The sequence below is a fragment of the Manis pentadactyla genome, chromosome 2, assembly GCF_030020395.1.
Source record: "Manis pentadactyla isolate mManPen7 chromosome 2, mManPen7.hap1, whole genome shotgun sequence".
In the NCBI taxonomy this organism is placed as follows: Eukaryota; Metazoa; Chordata; class Mammalia; order Pholidota; family Manidae; genus Manis; species Manis pentadactyla.
Window position 1 is genome coordinate 126,384,547 of NC_080020.1, and position 18,588 is coordinate 126,403,134.

Consider the following 18,588-nt stretch of genomic DNA (forward strand, 5'->3'; position numbering starts at 1 on the left):
AACAAATCATCAAAGAATTGATGCCCACTCTTTAGAAGAGTCTTCAAGTAGCTCTAAAAGGAATAACTTTTTCCAATTCTTTCTTTAGCTTGAATGTTTTAATCAGCTGTTCAGTCTGAATGATTATTATCAGAATCTGTGAAAGAGCTAAAAGCATAGACAGTGATATTTTAATATATAGCTAGAAAAACTCTTTCTGCTCAAGAACAATCTCTGATTATACAATCACTCTTACCATGTTCATATTAGGTCTCATGTTTATGGAATTTTTCTGTATCTGATTTTCTGTTAAGGAAAGAAAAGTATGTGTTTTGAATTTTACAAACTCTCAGCCAGACAATTCATGTTATTGCTTTCTGTGTTACATCAAAATCCTGGGTAAATTTTCTTTTCTTTCTTTCAGTTTATTTCCCTCCACTATCATCTCATCAAAACCAAGTATTAGATGAACAGGATCAACTGTTTCCAGTATACAGTTTTTGATAGACTCTTTTAAGTTAAAAAATTTCTGTTGGTAACTATGGAAAATCCACAGATGTAATTCTAAACAGTTTCCCAGGAATAAAAAATTACCAGGAAATTTCTGGAAGAGCTTTTAAAAATGTGTGGATTATTAATATTTGGATGGCTTTGCCAGGATTACACTAATAGGAAAAATATAAATTATTATCCTAATCCAATCTCCATATACTATTGCACTTATAATACAAAACAAAATATTGGCATACTTTATATTGTATGCATAATCCCACAATCTCTAAGAATGAATGGCAAAATTTCCTCCCAGTTTTCTAAAGTTACAATTTAACACTCCCAGGGTTTCCTCATGAATGAGGTTGTTTCATATTTCTATTTTCGTTAATTCAATGGCTTCTAATTCCTGTCCCAATGAATCCTCTCTCTCCTTAGAGGCTCTAGATGGGTCGTTATCCATCCATCGGCCTGTCCTGGCAAATAAGCCCTTCAAATGATTATCCCTGCCTTGGGGTAGTTAAATATATATTAGATGATCATTAACATGAAACCATGTGTCCATATAAACAGCAGGCACCTTAGCAGTAGGTAGGTTAGTGTTCCTGACATCAAACTTGCCAGGGGACCTGCTAAAAACTGGAAAACGAGATGCCTGTCATATTGGATGCACAGTTTGATAATATTATCTGATAGGGTAGAGATGGCCAAAATTACCTCTACAGATTTTATGCAGTCAGAAAGATGTAAAAGCCTACACCAGTCAATAAATGGAAGTGAATGTTTCTAAATCCTATATTATCATGAGAAATCAATGTTAAGTTTCTCTATTACAGTAAACAAATCCTGTTTTCTAATCTTCAGGTCTCAAACACTTATGATCAAAAAGAAGAACCTCAGTCATTATAAAGTCTCCTCCTCCTCTTCTTCCTCCTCCAACTCCTCCTCCTCATATACTTATATTCTCCTCCATGACCCCTGATATACATTATTAATAGAAGAAAAATAAATATTCACTCTTACCTGAAAAGGTACTTACCCTTGTAAACATTACCTCACTGCCGCCTTGCACACACCCTGGTATCAGAGTTTGTATCCTTACCATCTCCATAATACCTAGTAGGTCTTACAGCACTACATACACAGTGTTGGAAATGTCCATTTAGTATTTTATTATTTTTTATTTTTATTTTTATTTTTTTAAATTTTTTATTAAGGTGTTATTGATATACACTCTTATGAAGGTTTCACATGAAAAAACAATGTGGTTACTACATTTACCCATATTATCAAGTCCCCACCCATATCCAATGCAGTCACTGTCCATCAGTGTAGTAATGTGCCACAGATTCACTATTCGCCTTCTCTGTGCTACAGTATTTTCTCAGTGATCCCCCACACCATGTGTACTAAACATAATACCCCTCAATCCTCTTCTTCCTCCCTTCCCACCAGTCCTCCCACACCCCTCCCCTTTGGTAACCACTAGTTCCTTCTTGGAGTCTCTGAGTCTGCTGCTATTTTGTTCCTTCAGTTTTGCTTCATTGTTATACTCCACAAATGAGGGAAATCATTTGGCACTTGTCTTTCTCCACCTGGCTTATTTCACTGAGCATAATATGCTCCAGCTCCATCCATGTTGTTGCAAATGGAAGGATTTGTTTGTTTCTTATGGCTGAATAGTATTCCATTGTGTATATGTACCACATCTTCTTTATCCATTCATCTACTGATGGACACTTAGGTTGCTTCCATATCTTAGCTATTGTAAATAGTGCTGCGATAAACATAGGGGTGCATATGTCTTTTTGAATCTCAGAAGTTGTATTTTTTGGATAAATTCCAAGGAATGGGATTCCCAGTTCAAATGGTATTTCTATTTTTAGTTTTTTGAGGAACCTCCATATTGCTTTCCACAATGATTGAACTAGCTTACATTCCCTCCAGCAGTGTAGGAAGGTTTCCCTTTCTCCGCATCCTTGCAAGCATTTGTTGTTCTTAGTCTTCAATGCTGGCCATCCTTACTGGTGTGAGGTGATATCTCATTGTAGTTTTAATTTGCATTTCCCTGATGATTAGTGATGTGGAGCATTTTTTCATGTGTCTGTTGGCCATCTGAATTTCTTCTTTTTAGAACTGTCTCTTCATATTCTCTGCCCATTTTTTTACTGGGTTATTTGCTTTTTGAGTGTTGAGGCATCTGAGCTCTTTATATATTTTGGATGTTGACCCCTTGTTGGATATGTCATTTACAAATATATTCTCCCATACTGTAGGATGCCTTTTTGTTCTGTTGATGGTGTCCTTTGCCCTACAGAAACTTTTTGGTTTGATGTAGTCCCGGGTGTTCATTTTTGCTTTTGTTTCCCTTGGTTGAAGAGATGCATTCAAGAAGTTGCTCATGCTTATATTCAGGAGATTTTTGCCTATGTTGTCTTCTAAGAGTTGTATGGTTTCATGATTTACATTCAGGTCTTTGATCAATTTCGAGTTTACTTTTGGGTATGGGGGTTAAACAATAATCCAGCTCCATTCTCTTGCATGTAGCTATCTAGTTTTGCCAACACCAGCTGTTGAAGAGGCTGTCATTTCCCCATTGCTTGTCCATGGCTCCTTTATCATATATTAATTGACTATATATGCTTGGGATTATATCTGGGCTCTCTAGTCTGTTCCATTGGTTTTTGGGTCTGTTCTTATGCCAATACCAAATTGTCTTGATTACTATGGCTTTGTAGTAGAGCTTGAAGTTGGGGAGCCTAATCCTTTATTCTTCCTTCTCAGGATAGCTTTGGCTATTTGGGGTCTTTTGTGGTTCCATATGAATTTTAGAATGATTTTCTCTAGTTCATTGAATAATGCTGTTGGTATTTTGATAGTGATTGCATTGAATCTGTAGATTGCTATAGGCAGGATGGCCATTTTGACAATATTAATTCTTCCTATCCATGAGCATGGGATGTGTTTCCATTTATTGGTATCTTCTTTAATTTCTCTCATGAGTGCCTTGTAGTTTTCATGGTAGAGGTCTTTCACTTCCTTGGTTAGGTTTATTCCTCTATATTTTTTTCTTTTTGATGCACCTGTGAATGGAATTGTTTTCCTGATTTCTCTTTCTGCTAGTTCATCATTAGTGTATAGGAATGCCATAGATTTCTGCGTATTAATTTTGTATCCTGCAATTTTGCAGAATTTACATATTAGCTCTAGTAGTTTTGGAGTGGATTCTTTAGGGTTTTTTATGTACAATATCATGTCATCTGCAAACAGGGACAGTTTAACTTCTTCCTTGCCAATCTGAGTGCCTTTTATTTCTTTGTGTTGTCTGACTGCATGGCTAGGACATCCAGTACTATGTTGAATAGAAGTGGGGAGAGTGGGCATCCTGTCTTGTTCCCAATCTTAAAGTAAAAAGCTTTCAGCTTATCGCTGTTAAGTATAATGTTGGCTGTGGGTTTATTATATAAGGCCTTTATTATGTTGAGGTACTTGCCCTCCATACCCATTTTGTTGAGAGTTTTTATCATGAATAGATGTTGAATTTTGTCAAATGCTTTTTCATCATCTATGGAGATGATCATGTGGTTTTTGTCCTTTTTTGTGATGTAGTGGATGATATTAATGGATTTTCTAATATTGTTCCATCCTTGCATCCTTGGAATAAATCGTACTCGATCATGATGGATGATCTTTTTCATGTATTTTTGAATTCGGTTTGCTGATATTTTTCAGTCATAGTATGAAGATAATTTTTTATTTTTGCATCTATGTTCATGAGGGATACTGGTCTGTAATTTTCTTTTTTTCTGGTGTCTTTGCCTGGTTTTACTTTTAGAGTGATGCTAGCCTCATAGAATGAGTTTGGAAGTATTCCTTCTTCTTCTACTCTTTGGAAAACTTTTAAGGAGGATGGGTTTTTGGTCTTCACTAAATGTTTGATAAAATTCAGCGGTGAAGCTATCTGGTCCAGAGGTTTTGTTCTTAGGTAGTTTTTTGATTACCAGTTCAATTTTGTTGCTGGTAATTGGTCTGTTCAGATTTTCTGTTTCTTCCTTGCTCAGCCTTTGAAAGCTTTATTTTTGTTTAGTATTTTATATCCTTCATTAAACCATATATCCTTTAGGACAAAACACTAGATGGGATTTATACATTATTGTATGTGTCAAATTCATGACTCCTGATATACATTATTAATAGAAGAAAAATAAATATTCACTGGATAATTTTTTAAAAATAAGAAAAAATGTAAAAGGACTATGAGAAACTATTAATATGGACTAACAACTGAAAAATAGTATAAATAGTATAGTATAAGCAATTTTATACTATACTATTTGTTTAAACAAATAAACAAAGAGAAGACTGTAATTCAAACACCAAAGTTGATCAAAATGTCATAACATAACAAAGGAGACAAATACATGAAATGATATTATCAGCAAAGTTAGAACATAAATACAATTTCAAAAACAAAAATGAAATTCAATTCTGTGTAAAATCCTTTGCCAAAAATTCCAAGAAAATATTGTTGAATTGAAAACTTAAAAATGTATCAGATTTTAAAATAAGATACCAAGTTTCAATCAAGCAAGGTGGAAGATTCTGACAGAGGAAAATCAATGACATGAGATAAATTGTTTACATACAAAATGCCAAAAAATTATGTTTAACAATTAGTGATAAATATATTCAACATTAATCATGTAGGTAGAAGAGCATATAGAAATTGCTGTAAGAAACTAAGAATGAGAATCTCCAAAAAGCCGTATTTGTTTGCCAATGAGAAATACCTTTTGTCCCTAGTTATCTTCATACTATGACTGAAAAATCAGAATTAGTTCAGATTTTAGGTTCCATGATTTCTGCTCTAGCTATTATTGTTTAGAGCACTTCATAGTTTGTGTTATGAAAATAGACTGACTTAAATCTATCCATGTTTTTTCAAAAATGGGGAAAAAATGCTTGTTTGAAAAGTGATGGCAGTCATAATGTTGGAAATCTCATTTTTTTCCCCACAGCCACTGAACTATGAGAAAAAGAAGTCATATACCCTCAACATAGAAGGCGCAAATACACATCTTGATTTTCGCTTTTCTCACTTGGGTCCTTTTAAAGATGCCACCATGCTGAAGATCATTGTTGGGGATGTAGATGAACCACCACTGTTTACCATGCCTTCTTATGTTATGGAAATCCATGAAAATGCCAAGATTGGGACTGTCGTTGGCACAGTTTTGGCACAAGACCCCGACAGTGCTAATGGCTTAGTAAGGTGGGTGTGCTTTTACTTTTTGGACAAAGGTTTTTATTGCCTCTCATTGTAGTTTAAAATCAATGAAATACTACTTGAATTATTTTATTTACCTGTTATTTCTATTAATTTAATCAAATTAGAATGTTAACTGATTCTTTGGTAATATAGCAGATGGGTTTCTATCAAATTTAGAATGACTGTAGCTCTTTCCATGAGTATACTGTGGAACACACTGATGAATTTTTCCATTTGACAATAGATGTGAGCAATATGGACTGGAAAAATTTATGCAGAAATATTTAATCACAAACTAGAGAATCTTTGGTCCTTTAGTGATAATAATTAGAAATAGAATGCTGAAAATTTGGGATTTGGGAATAACACTCTTTTTTGACTCCTGGTTCTGTCATAACAACTGTGTACCTTTGGGAAATCATCTACCCTAATCTGTAAAAGAAGGAAAATGGATATCTGTCTTTCAAAGTTTTTGTGAGAATACATGAAGCAATGTGTGTAATGTACTAAGCAGAGCAGCTTGCACTTAGTAGTCACTCAATAAATGCTAACTTATCCAAGGCGGCGAAGATCGCTATTTACATACCACTACACAGCATGGAGACTGGACTCTGAAGACAGGAAGGTTAGTGTGGGAATTCTGGTGTATCGATTTGCTAGCTGTGCAATTGTCTACATTCAACCTTACTGAACATCAAATTATTAATACATGAACAAGGAATAATAATGTTGCATGAATATGTTGATAAAATTACTTAGACTAATATAAATATTTAGCACAGTCAGTAAGTGCACACTAAATAATATTTTATTATTTATTATATTGTATATCATTCTATAGAGATTATTAAAACTTTCCGTGAATAGTCAGACAGGTGACAAAGGTTTGTCTTTCTTTGTCTCAGTTGTGACAAAATCAAAGAGCTGCATAAATATATGAGACTCTTCTGTTGCCCTGTGTTTACACGCTTGGAGAATCCTTAGACCCTAGAAAGTTAAAAATCCTTAGCATATCTGTCTGCTTTTTCCTCTCAAGTCCTTATTCTCACTCTTTTTAGTGCTCATCCATTTTAACAAAAGCTAACATGGTAAATATTCTCCTCAGCATCTACATGATATTTGTAAAGGTCTTGGTTTCCTTTTATATAAGCATAATCATTTCAGTTTTAAAAAATGCTTGTGGCACCTGTGCGAGGAGAGAAAATTGTGCACAAATTAATAATCCTGTTCCATTTGTGAGTGTAAAAACAGTACAATGTCAATTGATAACCCCTTCATCAATCTGAGAGCAAAAGCTAGACATTGCTTGAAGAATCACGATTAGCAAAATATACAAAATAACATGCATAAACCCAGTTATAGAAATTCATCTCTGGGTAAGGGATGGAAACAGAAGTTGGTATGTTTAATTGTCCAACCAGAAGAGCCAACTCTGCTTCATCATTGAATAGAATGCCAATTTTTAATAACATTTGTGGCACTTAACAATAAGTAAAATATGTCTAATGATATTAAAAACTGTAATGCTGTAAAGGATATTTACAAATGTGGCCCTTCTTTACCAAAAAGAACCAACACTTTTTGAGAATAAAAATAATTCATGGTGTTAGTTTGATCTGAAAATATTTGATAAACTTTGGTTAAGACTTTCTTCTGAAAACTATATTTTGATATTAATGATACATTCTATAATTTGTAATTGAAAGCAGTATACTCATTTTTAAAGTGATATTTATAACACCTCTCATATGCCAATGTTACAGTAGTCTTTATGATAACAAAATTAAACAAATGCACAAACACACAAACACACACACACACACACATATACCAGAGCAGCTTGATGTTCATGGAGAGATGATCCTGAAGAATAAATTATATCCTTTATTTAGGGTGAAAAGGTCTGATAAGATGTGTATGGAACAAGTGTGCCCAACATCTTCTAGAAGGAATGAGTTAAGGAAGGTGGGATTAAGTCTCAAAATCCAGGTTAGAGATTAGACAAGTGAAGGATAAAGAAGAGAACTGTAGTTTGTTGTGCATATACTAGGAGCTTAAGTTACATGTGGGGGAATAGCAAATGATGAGGTTATAGAAAAGTCAGAGAGAGCTCATGAAGAAGTTTTACGTTAAGCTCACGTTATGAAATTTATCTTGACAATAGTGCCAAAGAGGGCAAAAGAGGAAACAGAGATGCATGCATAATGTTAATGAAAACAATGACAGGAAGATTTGCATTTCAAAATAAATACTTATCAATAAATGCTGTGAAGGGTAGAATATATATGCCAAAAAGGTAGGCCAAAGGAGGAAAACTTGAGGTTAGGAACAACTTATTTCAATGTTGCTGTATATATTTTAACATATCCCAAAACACAAAAACAGAACAGTGACTCTCACCATAGGTTAACTCGTATCCCACAAACAGGGGATATCCTACAATGTCTGAAAACATGTTTGATTGTCACAACTGAGAGAGAAATGCTGCTATCACCTGTGGATAGAGGGCAGGGGTGGTGCTGAACACATCCTACAGCTCACAAGAGAGTCCTCACAACAAAGAATTAACTGGTCCAAAATGTCAACATTGCTGAGGTGTAGAAATAAAGAGTAAACCAAATTGGTGGTACTTTTGTAAAACTGGAGTGCTTATTACACTTGAAAGAAATTTTGAAAAGAGATATTTTGGGAAATGCATACCAGTATATATGTCTCATATGCATGCATACTCATTATTTTTAAAAATAAATTATTTACATATAATTAGTTGTCCTATATTTTTAATCGCCTCAGTAATTGCTCCATATTATTGGGAGCATTTAACTGAACACCTGCTATGTTACATACATTCTCTCAGTTGTTGAGAAGCAAAGATGATTTGCATATTGTTTTCAAATACTAATATTGAGAGGTACAATTTTATTAGCATATGAATTATTCTTTCTACTTTGTTTTGGTTAGAAAAACTAAAATGAATCCTTCCAAAGCTGCCTTAAAATAATTAGACTTCATAGCTGCTGTTTAAGGGCATAATTTACATAATATTTAGTATTGATTTTAATAAAAATGTGTCACTCATATGGGCCTGTAGGTGTAAACAGCAAATAAAAAAACAGAAAACATCAACAAATACAAAAGCAAGCCTTATACTTCCACCTTCCTCAGGAACCAAATATTTGTACTAATTAAGGAAACATACTGTGAAAAGATGTACCTCACAATGTGCCCTGAAATGCAATTAACTCCAAGTTTGTAGAATTGATAATAAAAGGCATTTGAATCTTACAGGCATTTGTGAAAGATTCCTGACTTTAGTCCTTTGTATTTCAATTTTCTAAATTATTGGTAAGATTCTTCAGTTCTCTAAGAGCATACCATGTCTAGCTTTTGTCTCTTTCAACTCAAAACAAGATGCTCAATTTGTAGCAATATAATCATCATCCTTTTAAAAAATGAAATCTGAATCAGACTATTTACCACTGGTGATGAACCCCTTAATTTGAAAGTCTGTGCTCACTTGCTGGCATACTGCAAGTGGAATTCAGAAATTTCCTGAGTAGCTACTGAGAGATGAGCAATACTAAACTGGACATGAGAAACTAGAGAGCTTTCTGGAAATCTGAGCTTGTAACATTTGATAATTAAAAAGACTGATATTAATTTGCTTGCTGTGGGCCAGGGGCTTTATATAGTATGCCAAAAACCCTTGTAATAATCCCAAAGAGTCTATATTATTAATTCAATTCTACAGATGAAGAATTTAAAGCTCAAAGAGCTGAGTATTTGGACCAAGATTACATAGTGATAAAGTGGCAGATCCAGAATTTAAGTTCAGTTTAGCTTTACTCCCCAAACCCTGTTTTTTTTTAAAGCCATAATACATTGCCTTTCATATATTTCAAATCAAAATAATGATAAGTTGCATTAACAGAAATCAGGTATTACAAAGTGGGTAGTACATGACTGTTTCACAGGTTCAAAAAGCCATCGATTAAATATCAGGACCCAGGGTCTGCTATTCGTGTGAATGCATTTCATACTTTAGGAAAAATAGATGCTGAAGAAACAAGACTCGTAACTCCAGCATCTCAGGAACAAAACTGTTCTTATTTTAGAATTTCTCCATATTGTAAAATCAAAAACATACTACTTGATTTAGTAGAACAAAAAGAAAATTATTGATGTCCTCAATTATTATGTGTCATGATGAGGGCGTTAGTAAGAATTGATATGAGTAAGTATATTCTTTCCTCTTTATTTCTATTCTACTCTGATTTATAATGTGAATTTGCCTATATATTTACTTACTGTTAAAAGGTTTTGGTTTTTTTGTCTAAGCATGACTGGAGACTAAGCATCTAAATAGCTGTCATGGGAATTTTTGAAACATAACTTTTAAATGCTTGAAATGTTTCCATATCCTGGAACACAGGATTATTGAAATTTCTGATATCTTAGTTACTTAGATGCATAAGTAACAGAGAGAAACATATTTTTTTGTGGGAAGAACTTTTACTTCCTAGATATTTTTATTTCATTGGATCAAGGTTTGGACTCAAGAGGTTTAAAGCTTCCCAAAATATCTATAGGCTATGCGTGCTGCCCATTGTGCTAAGTATAATACACTAGCAAGCGACAAATGATCTGTTGTTTTGATTTCTTTCTTTTTTTTTTTTTTAATTTATTTTTTTTTTATTGAAGGGTAATTGACAACAGTATTACATTACATTAGTTTCAGGTGTACAACACAGTGATTCAACATTTATATACATGATAATTCTAGGTACCAGCTATCACCATACCAAGTTGTTACAATATTTTGACTATATTCCTTATGCTATACATTACATCCCGGTTACTTATTTATTTTACAATTGGAAGTGTGTTTATATATATATATATATTTTGTGAAGGCATCTCTCATATTTATTGATCAAATAGTTGTTAACCACAACAAATTTCTGTATAGGGGGGTCAATACTCAATGCACAATCATTAATCCACCACAAGCCTAATTTTCGTCAGTCTCCAATCTTCTGATGCATAACGAACAAATTCTTACATGGAGTACAAATTCTTACATAGTGAATAAGTTACATGGTGAGCAGTGCAAGGGCAGTCATCACAGAAGCTTTCGGTTTTGTTCATGCATTATGAACTATACACAGTCAGTTCAAGTATGACTATTCATTTGATTTTTAAACTTGATTTATATGTGGATACCACATTTCTCTATTATTATTATTTTTAATAAAATGCTGAAGTGGTAGGTAGATACGAGATAAAGGTAGAAAACAGAGTTTAGTGTTGTAAGAGAGCAAATGTAGATGATCAGGTGTGTGCCTGCAGACTATGTGTTAATCCAAGCTAGACAAGGGCAATAAAACATCCACGTATGCAGAAGATTTCTCTCAGAACATGAGGGGGGAGGTTCTAAGCCTCACCTCTGCTGCTCCCCATTTTCTCATCAGATGGCCCCCTGCGACTGTGCCTGTCTTAGGTTGTTCCTCCCTTGAGGAATCTTACCTGTCTCTGGCTAACCAGTCATCTTCCGGGGCCATACAGGGAAATGTTAAGATGGTAAGTGAGAGAGAAGCCTTATTGTTTGAAAAGGTTAGCTTTTTACTTCTTTGCATATTTATGCCCTGTGGCTTCTATGCCCAGCATTTGTCTTGAGGTGTCTTTACCACTTGGAAGAATTATAATACTCGGTAAATTCGACATGTGGCACGAGTTCTATTTAAAGGTTGTGATTAGGTAGGAAGAAGAAAAGCTATAGAAGTAGCAGGCAGAAGAAAACATGGGAAGATTGATTATTTCTTTGACATATCTTCTTGTAGAGTAACTTCAGCATGGATAGGTTTTAAACTACTAATTAAATTGTGCACACACATTAACATAATAGGAATATAGTTACCTAACCAAAGCGTACCTGTAATTACCAGCCATCTCCAGTGAAACCAAGAAAACCAGTTAGGCACCTTAGGCATTTGTGAAAACTTATCTATGATATGGTGGATATTGTCCGACTGAACTTAAACAGTCTGAGAGAATTCAGATAAACTAGAACAACCCATTCCTGGGGACTGTTCATATGCCATATGTTCTTTTAACGATAAATAGTCTGTGGTTGTAAGATTTTGGAGTGCTACAATTTGCACTTCTCCTAATTCTTGGTTGAGTTCCAACAGTACAGATCCAGTCAAATTTTTGTTTTACTGTATGCACAGGCCAGCTTAGATATCTCCTTCATAATTCCCATGGCAAGTCCAGGAACTGGTGGGATGAGTGCATCTACACCTGTGACAGGGCGTGGATCTTTGTTGGAGTTTTTTTTTTTTTGCTGATAATCTTCTGTCATGAGTCTTCCCGAGAGTGCTGATGTTGGAAGTTCTTTTTCATATCGTATCTTAGTTCATTTTCGGGGTAGCCAAATTAGGCTTTGATCCTCTGTATAAACACAAACAGACCCTTTGTCTACACTTTTATATGCCCTTTATATCATTGTGTAGAACTCATTAGAGGTCACCACATAGGAACTGCTTTTTTTTTTTAATCATTAATCTACACTTACATGACGAATACTTTGTTTACTAGGCTCTCCCCTATACCAGGTCCCCCCTATATACTCCTTTACAGTCACTGTCCATCAGCGTAGCAAACTGTTGTAGAATCACTACTTGTCTTCTCTGTGTTGTACAGCCCTCCCCTTTCTCCCACCCCGCTATGGATGCTAATCTTAATACCCCTCTTTTTCTACCCCCCCTTATCCCTCCCTACCCATCCATCCTCCCCAGTCCCTTTCCCTTTGGTACCTGTTAGTCCATTCTTGAGTTCTGTGATTCTGCTGCTGTTTTGTTCCTTCAGTTTTTCCATTGTTCTTATATTCCACAGATGAGTGAAATCATTTGGTATTTCTCTTTCTCTGCTTGGCTTGTTTCACTGAGCATAATACCCTCCAGCTCCATCCATGTTGCTGCAAATGGTTGGATTTGCCCTTTTCTTATGGCTGAGTAGTATTCCATTGTGTATATGTACCACATCTTCTTTATCCATTCATCTATCGATGGACATTTAGGTTGCTTCCAATTCTTGGCTATTGTAAATAGTGCTGCGATAAACATAGGGGTACATTGGTCTTTCTCATACTTGATTGCTGCATTCTTAGGGTAAATTCCTAGGAGTGCAATTCCTGGATCAAATAGTATGTCTGTTTTGAGCATTTTGATGTACCTCCATACTGCTTTCCACAATGGTTGAACAAGTTTACATTCGCACCAACAGTGTAGGAGGGTTCCCCTTTCTCCACAGCCTCGCCAACATTTGTTGTTGTTTGTCTTTTGGATGGCAGCCATCCTTACTGGTGTGAGGTGATACCTCATTGTAGTTTTAATTTGCATTTCTCTGATAATTAGTGATGTGGAGCATCTTTTCATGTGTCTGTTGGCCATCTGTATTTCTTTTTTGGAGAACCGTCTGTTCAGTTCCTTTGCCCATTATTTAATTGGGTTATTTGTTTTTTGTTTGTTGAGGCGTGTGAGCTCTTTATATATTCTGGACGTCAAGCCTTTATCGGATGTGTCATTTTCAAATATATTCTCCCATACTGTAGGGTTCCTTTTTGTTCTATTGATGGTGTCTTTTGCTGTACAAAAGCTTTTCAGCTTAATATAGTCCCACTTGTTCATTTTTGCTGTTGTATTCCTTGCCCGGGGAGATATGTTCAAGAAGAGGTCACTCATGTTTATGTCTAAGAGGTTTGTGCCTATGTTTTCTTCCAAGAGTTTAATTGTTTCGTGACTTACATTCAGGTCTTTGATCCATTTTGAGTTTACTTTTGTATATGGGGTTAGACAATGGTCCAGTTTCATTCTCCTACATGTAGCTGTCCAGTTTTGCCAGCACCATCTGTTGAAGAGACTGTCATTTCGCCATTGTATGTCCATGGCTCCTTTATCAAATATTAATTGACCATATATGTCTGGGTTAATGTCTGGATTGTCTAGTCTGCTCCCTTGGTCTGTGGCTCTGTTCTTGTGCCAGTACCAAATTGTCTTGATAACTATGGCTTTATAATAGAGCTTGAAGTTGGGGAGTGAGATCCCCCCCTACTTTATTCTTCTTTCTCAGGATTGCTTTGGCTATTCGGGGTCTTTGGTGGTTCCATATGAATTTTTGAATTATTTGTTCCAGTTCATTGAAGAATGTTGCTGGTAGTTTCATAAGGATTGCATCAAATCTGTATATTGCTTTGGGCAGGATGGCCATTTTGACGATATTAATTCTTCCTAGCCATGAGCATGGGATGCGTTTCCATCTGTTAGTGTCCCCTTTAATTTCTTTTAAGAGTGACTTGTAGTTTTCAGAATATAAGTCTTTCACTTCTTTGGTTAGGTTTATTCCTAGGTATTTGATTTTTTTAGATGCAATTGTGAATGGAGTTGTTTTCCTGATTTCTCTTTCTGTTGGTTCATTGTTGGTATATAGGAAAGCCACAGATTTCTGTGTGTTGATTTTGTATCCTGCAACTTTGCTGTATTCCGATATCAGTTCTAGTAGTTTTGGGGTGGAGTCTATAGGGTTTTTTATGTACAGTATCATGTCATCTGCAAATAGTGACAGTTTGACTTCTTCTTTGCCAATCTGGATTCCTTGTATTTTTTTGTTTTGTCTGATTGCCGTGTCTAGGACCTCCAGTACTATGTTAAATAACAGTGGGGAGAGTGGGCATCCCTGTCTAGTTCCCGATCTCAGCGGAAATGCTTTCAGCTTCTCGCTATTCAATATAATGTTGGCTGTCGGTTTCTCATAGATGGCCTTTATTATGTTGAGGTACTTGCCCTTTATTTCCATTTTGCTGAGAGTTTTTATCATGAATGGATGTTGAACTTTGTCAAATGCTTTTTCAGCATCTATGGAGATGATCATGTGGTTTTTGTTTTCTTTTTGTTGATGTGGTGGATGATGTTGATGGACTTTCGAATGTTGTACCATCCTTGCATCCTGGGATGAATCCCACTTGGTCATGGTGTACGATGGTTTTGATGTATTTTTGAATTCGGTTTGCTAATATTTTGTTGAGTATTTTTGCGTCTACGTTCATCAGGGATATTGGTCTGTAGTTTTCTTTTTTGGTGGTGTCTTTGCCTGGTTTTGGTATTAGGGTGATGTTAACTTCATAGAATGAGTTTGGGAGTATCCCCTCCTCTTCTATTTCTTGGAAAACTTTAAGGAGAATGGGTATTATGTCTTCCCTGTATGTCTGATAAAATTCTGAGGTAAATCCATCTGGCCCGGGGGTTTTGTTCTTTGGTAGTTTTTTGATTACCGCTTCAATTTCGTTGCTGGTAATTGGTCTGTTTAGATTTTCTGTTTCTTTTTGGGTCAGTCTTGGAAGGTTGTATTTTTCTAGGAAGTTGTCCATTTCTCTTAGGTTTCCCAGCTTGTTAGCATATAGGTTTTCATAGTAGTCTCTAATAATTCTTTGTATTTCTGCGGGGTCCGTCGTGAATTTTCCTTTCTCATTTCTGATAGTGTTGATTTGTGTTGACTCTCTTTTTCTCTTAATAAGTCTGGCTAGAGGCTTATCTATTTTGTTCATTTTCTCGAAGAACCAGCTCTTGGTTTCATTGATTTTTGCTATTGTTTTATTCTTCTCAATTTTATTTATTACTTCTCTGATCTTTATTATATCCCTCCTTCTGCTGACCTTAGGCCTCATTTGTTCTTCTTTTTCCAATTTCGATAATTGTGACATTAGACCATTCATTTGGGATTGCTCTTCCTTTTTTAAATATGCTTGGATTGCTATATACTTTCCTCTTAAGACTGCTTTTGCTGTGTCCCACAGAAGTTGGGGCTTAGTGTTGTTGTTGTCATTTGTTTCCATATATTGCTGGATATCCATTTTGATTTGGTCATTGATCCATTGATTATTTAGGAGCGTGTTGTTTAGCCTCCATGTGTTTGTGAGCCTTTTTGCTTTCTTTGAACAGTTTATTTCTAGTTTAATGCCTTTGTGGTCTGAAAAGTTGGTTGGTAGGGTTTCAATCTTTTGGAATTTACTGAGGCTCTTTTTGTGTCCTAGTATGTGGTCTATTCTGGAGAATGTTCCATGTGCACTTGAGAAGAATGTGTATCCTGTTGCTTTTGGATGTAGAGTTCTGTAGATGTCTATTAGGTCCATCAGTTCTAGTGTGTTGTTCAGTGCCTCTGTGTCCTTACTTATTTTCTGTCTGGTGGATCTGTCCTTTGGAGTGAGTGGTGTTTTGAAGTCTCCTAGAATGAATGCATTGCATTCAATTTCCTCCTTTAGTTCTGTTAATATTTGTTTCAGGTATGTTGGTGCTCCTGTATTGGGTGCATATATATTTATAATGGTTATATCCTCTTGATGGACTGAGCCCTTTATCATTATGTAATGTCCTTCTTTGTCTTTTTTTACTTTCTTTATTTTGAAGTATGTTTTGTCTGATACCAGAATTGCAACACCTGCTTTCTTCTCTCTGTTGTTTGCTTGAAATATCTTTTTCCATCCCTTGACTTTAAGTCTGTGCGCATCTTTGGGTTTGAGGTGAGTCTCTTGTAAGCAGCATATGGATGGATCTTGCTTTTTTATCTATTCTATTACTCTGTGTCTTTTGATTGGTGCATTCAGTCCATTTACATTTAGGGTGATTATTGAAAGGTATGAATTTATTGCCATTGCAGGCTTTAAGTTTGTGGTTACCAAAGGTTTAGGGTTAGCTTCTTTACTATCTTACTGTCTAACTTAACTCGCTTGTTGTGCTATTATAAACACAGTCTGATGATTCTTTATTTCTCTCCCTTCTTATTCCTCCTCCTCCCTTCTTCATATGTTGGGTGTTTTGTTGTGTGCTTTTTTTAGCAGTGCTCCCATCTAGAGCAGTCCCTGTAGGATGCCCTTTAGAGGTGGTTTGTGGGAGGCAAATTACCTCAACTTTTGCTTCTCTGGGAATTGTTTAATCCCTCCTTCATATTTAAATGATATTCGTGCTGGATACAGTAGTCTTGGTTCGAGGCCCTTCTGTTTCATTGCATTAAGTATATCATGCCATTCTCTTCTTCCCTGTAGGGTTTCTGTTGAGAAGTCTGATGATAGCCTGATGGGTTTTCCTTTGTAGGTAACCTTTTTTTTCTCTCTGTCTGCCTGTAATACTTTGTCCTTGTCTTTGATCTTTGCCATTTTAATTATTATGTGTCTTGGTGTTGCCCTCCTTGGATCCCTTGTCATGGGAGTTCTGTGTACCTCTGTGGTCTGAGAGGCCATTTCTTCCCCTAGTTTGGGGAAATTTTCAGCAATTATTTCTTCAAAGACATTTTCTATCCCCTTTTCTCTCTCTACTTCTTCTGGAATACCTATAATTCTTATATTGTTCCTTTTCGATTGGTCACTCAGCTCTCTTAAAATTCTTTCATTCCTGGAGATCCTTTTATCTCTCTCTGCATCAGCTTCTCTGCGTTCCTGTTCTCTGTTTTCTAGTCCATTAATGGTCTCTTGCATCTCGTCCATTCTGTTTTGAAGTCCTTCCAGAGCTTGTTTTATTTCTGAATTCTCCTTCCTTAGTTCTTGCATATTTCTCTGCAAGTCCATCAGCATGGTTATGACTTTTGTTTTGAGTTCTTTTGCAGGAAGACTGGCTAAATCTATCTCCCCAGATTCCTTCTCAGGGGAAGATGTAGCAGATGTCGAAGCTGTCTGGGTTAGTCTTGTCTGGATCATATTTTTTTGCCTTTTCATGTTGATAGGTGCTATTGACTGTCAGCTGAGAGGGCCAAAATTTTCACTTGCTACTGGCCTTTCTTTACTGGGACAACTGCGACCCCTAGTGGCTTGTGTTGGGTAATTGCGTGTAGAGTGGGTCTTTGTGTCTTGCCTGGCCGGAAGTCAGAAATTTCCCTTTCTGTGGGCGGAATTTGTCTCAGGCTGCTTCTCTGCTTTCGCAGCGCCCGGTGGGGTAATGGATGGGGGCGCTGCTTGACTGTTTGCCTCCGTGAGAGGTCTCAGAGCTGTTTCCCAGGGGGTTAGTGCACCCGGTTTTCCCTGTAATTTCCAGCTGCTGTACTGTGACCTGGGTTGTTTCCGTCAAGCTGTTAAGTCCCTGTCCCTTTAAGACTTTCAAAAAGCCCCCGCTTTTCTTTGTCTCAGGGGCATCAGCTTCGGCACCCGCTCAGAGGTCTTACTCCCTGTTTCCCCAGTATCCAGGGACCCCTGGGCACGTACTGTGTCTGCGCTCTGGCCCGCATGGCTGGGGCTGGGTGTTCGGCAGTCCTGGGCTCGGTCTCCCTCCCGCTCTGCCTATTGTTCTCCCGCTGGGAGCTGGGGGGTGGGGTGCTCGGGTCCCGCCGGGCCGGGGCTTGTATCTTACCCCTTTCACCAGTCGCTGGGTTCTCGCTGGTGTAGCTGCAGTCTGGCCACTCTCCTGCGTCTTCTGGTCTCTCTTTTATTGCTAGTTGTGTTTGTTGTATTTTCAAAAGTATATATGTTTTTGGGAGGATATTCCCACTGTCCTACTCACGCTGCCATGTTGGCTCCACCTCCTGTGTTGTTTCTTTTTTTTAATGAAAGATTATTTTCTGGATGCACAACTTATGGAATAAATTGCATCCCTGAAGTGAAATAAGGAGACTTCAAATCTTTTAATGAATCTGAGCTATACTACCAGTGTGGGACTTTTTGTTAAAGTTGAGGCCAAGCTGTTGTAATATCCCATAGGGTGTATATTGATGAAACTTGATCCCATCTATTGATCATAGCCAGTAAAACTTACAAAAACAGCTGTTTGGGAGGCAAAATCTCAAATAAATTTGTTACCAGTCATTCTGTA

The 18,588-nt window shown here is 36.4% G+C and overlaps 1 protein-coding gene across 4 annotated transcripts in view; it reads left to right on the plus strand.

Moving 5' to 3' along the window:
* The window catches only part of CDH18 (cadherin 18), a 1,060,019-nt gene that overhangs the window by 973,025 nt on the left and 68,406 nt on the right, over positions 1-18,588 (plus strand). For all 4 annotated transcript variants that reach the window (XM_036896722.2, XM_057496160.1, XM_036896723.2 and 1 more), the window contains one exon: positions 5,490-5,743. In XM_036896722.2, coding sequence (XP_036752617.2) covers positions 5,490-5,743 — 254 coding nt within the window. The remainder of the gene's footprint in view (positions 1-5,489; positions 5,744-18,588) is intronic.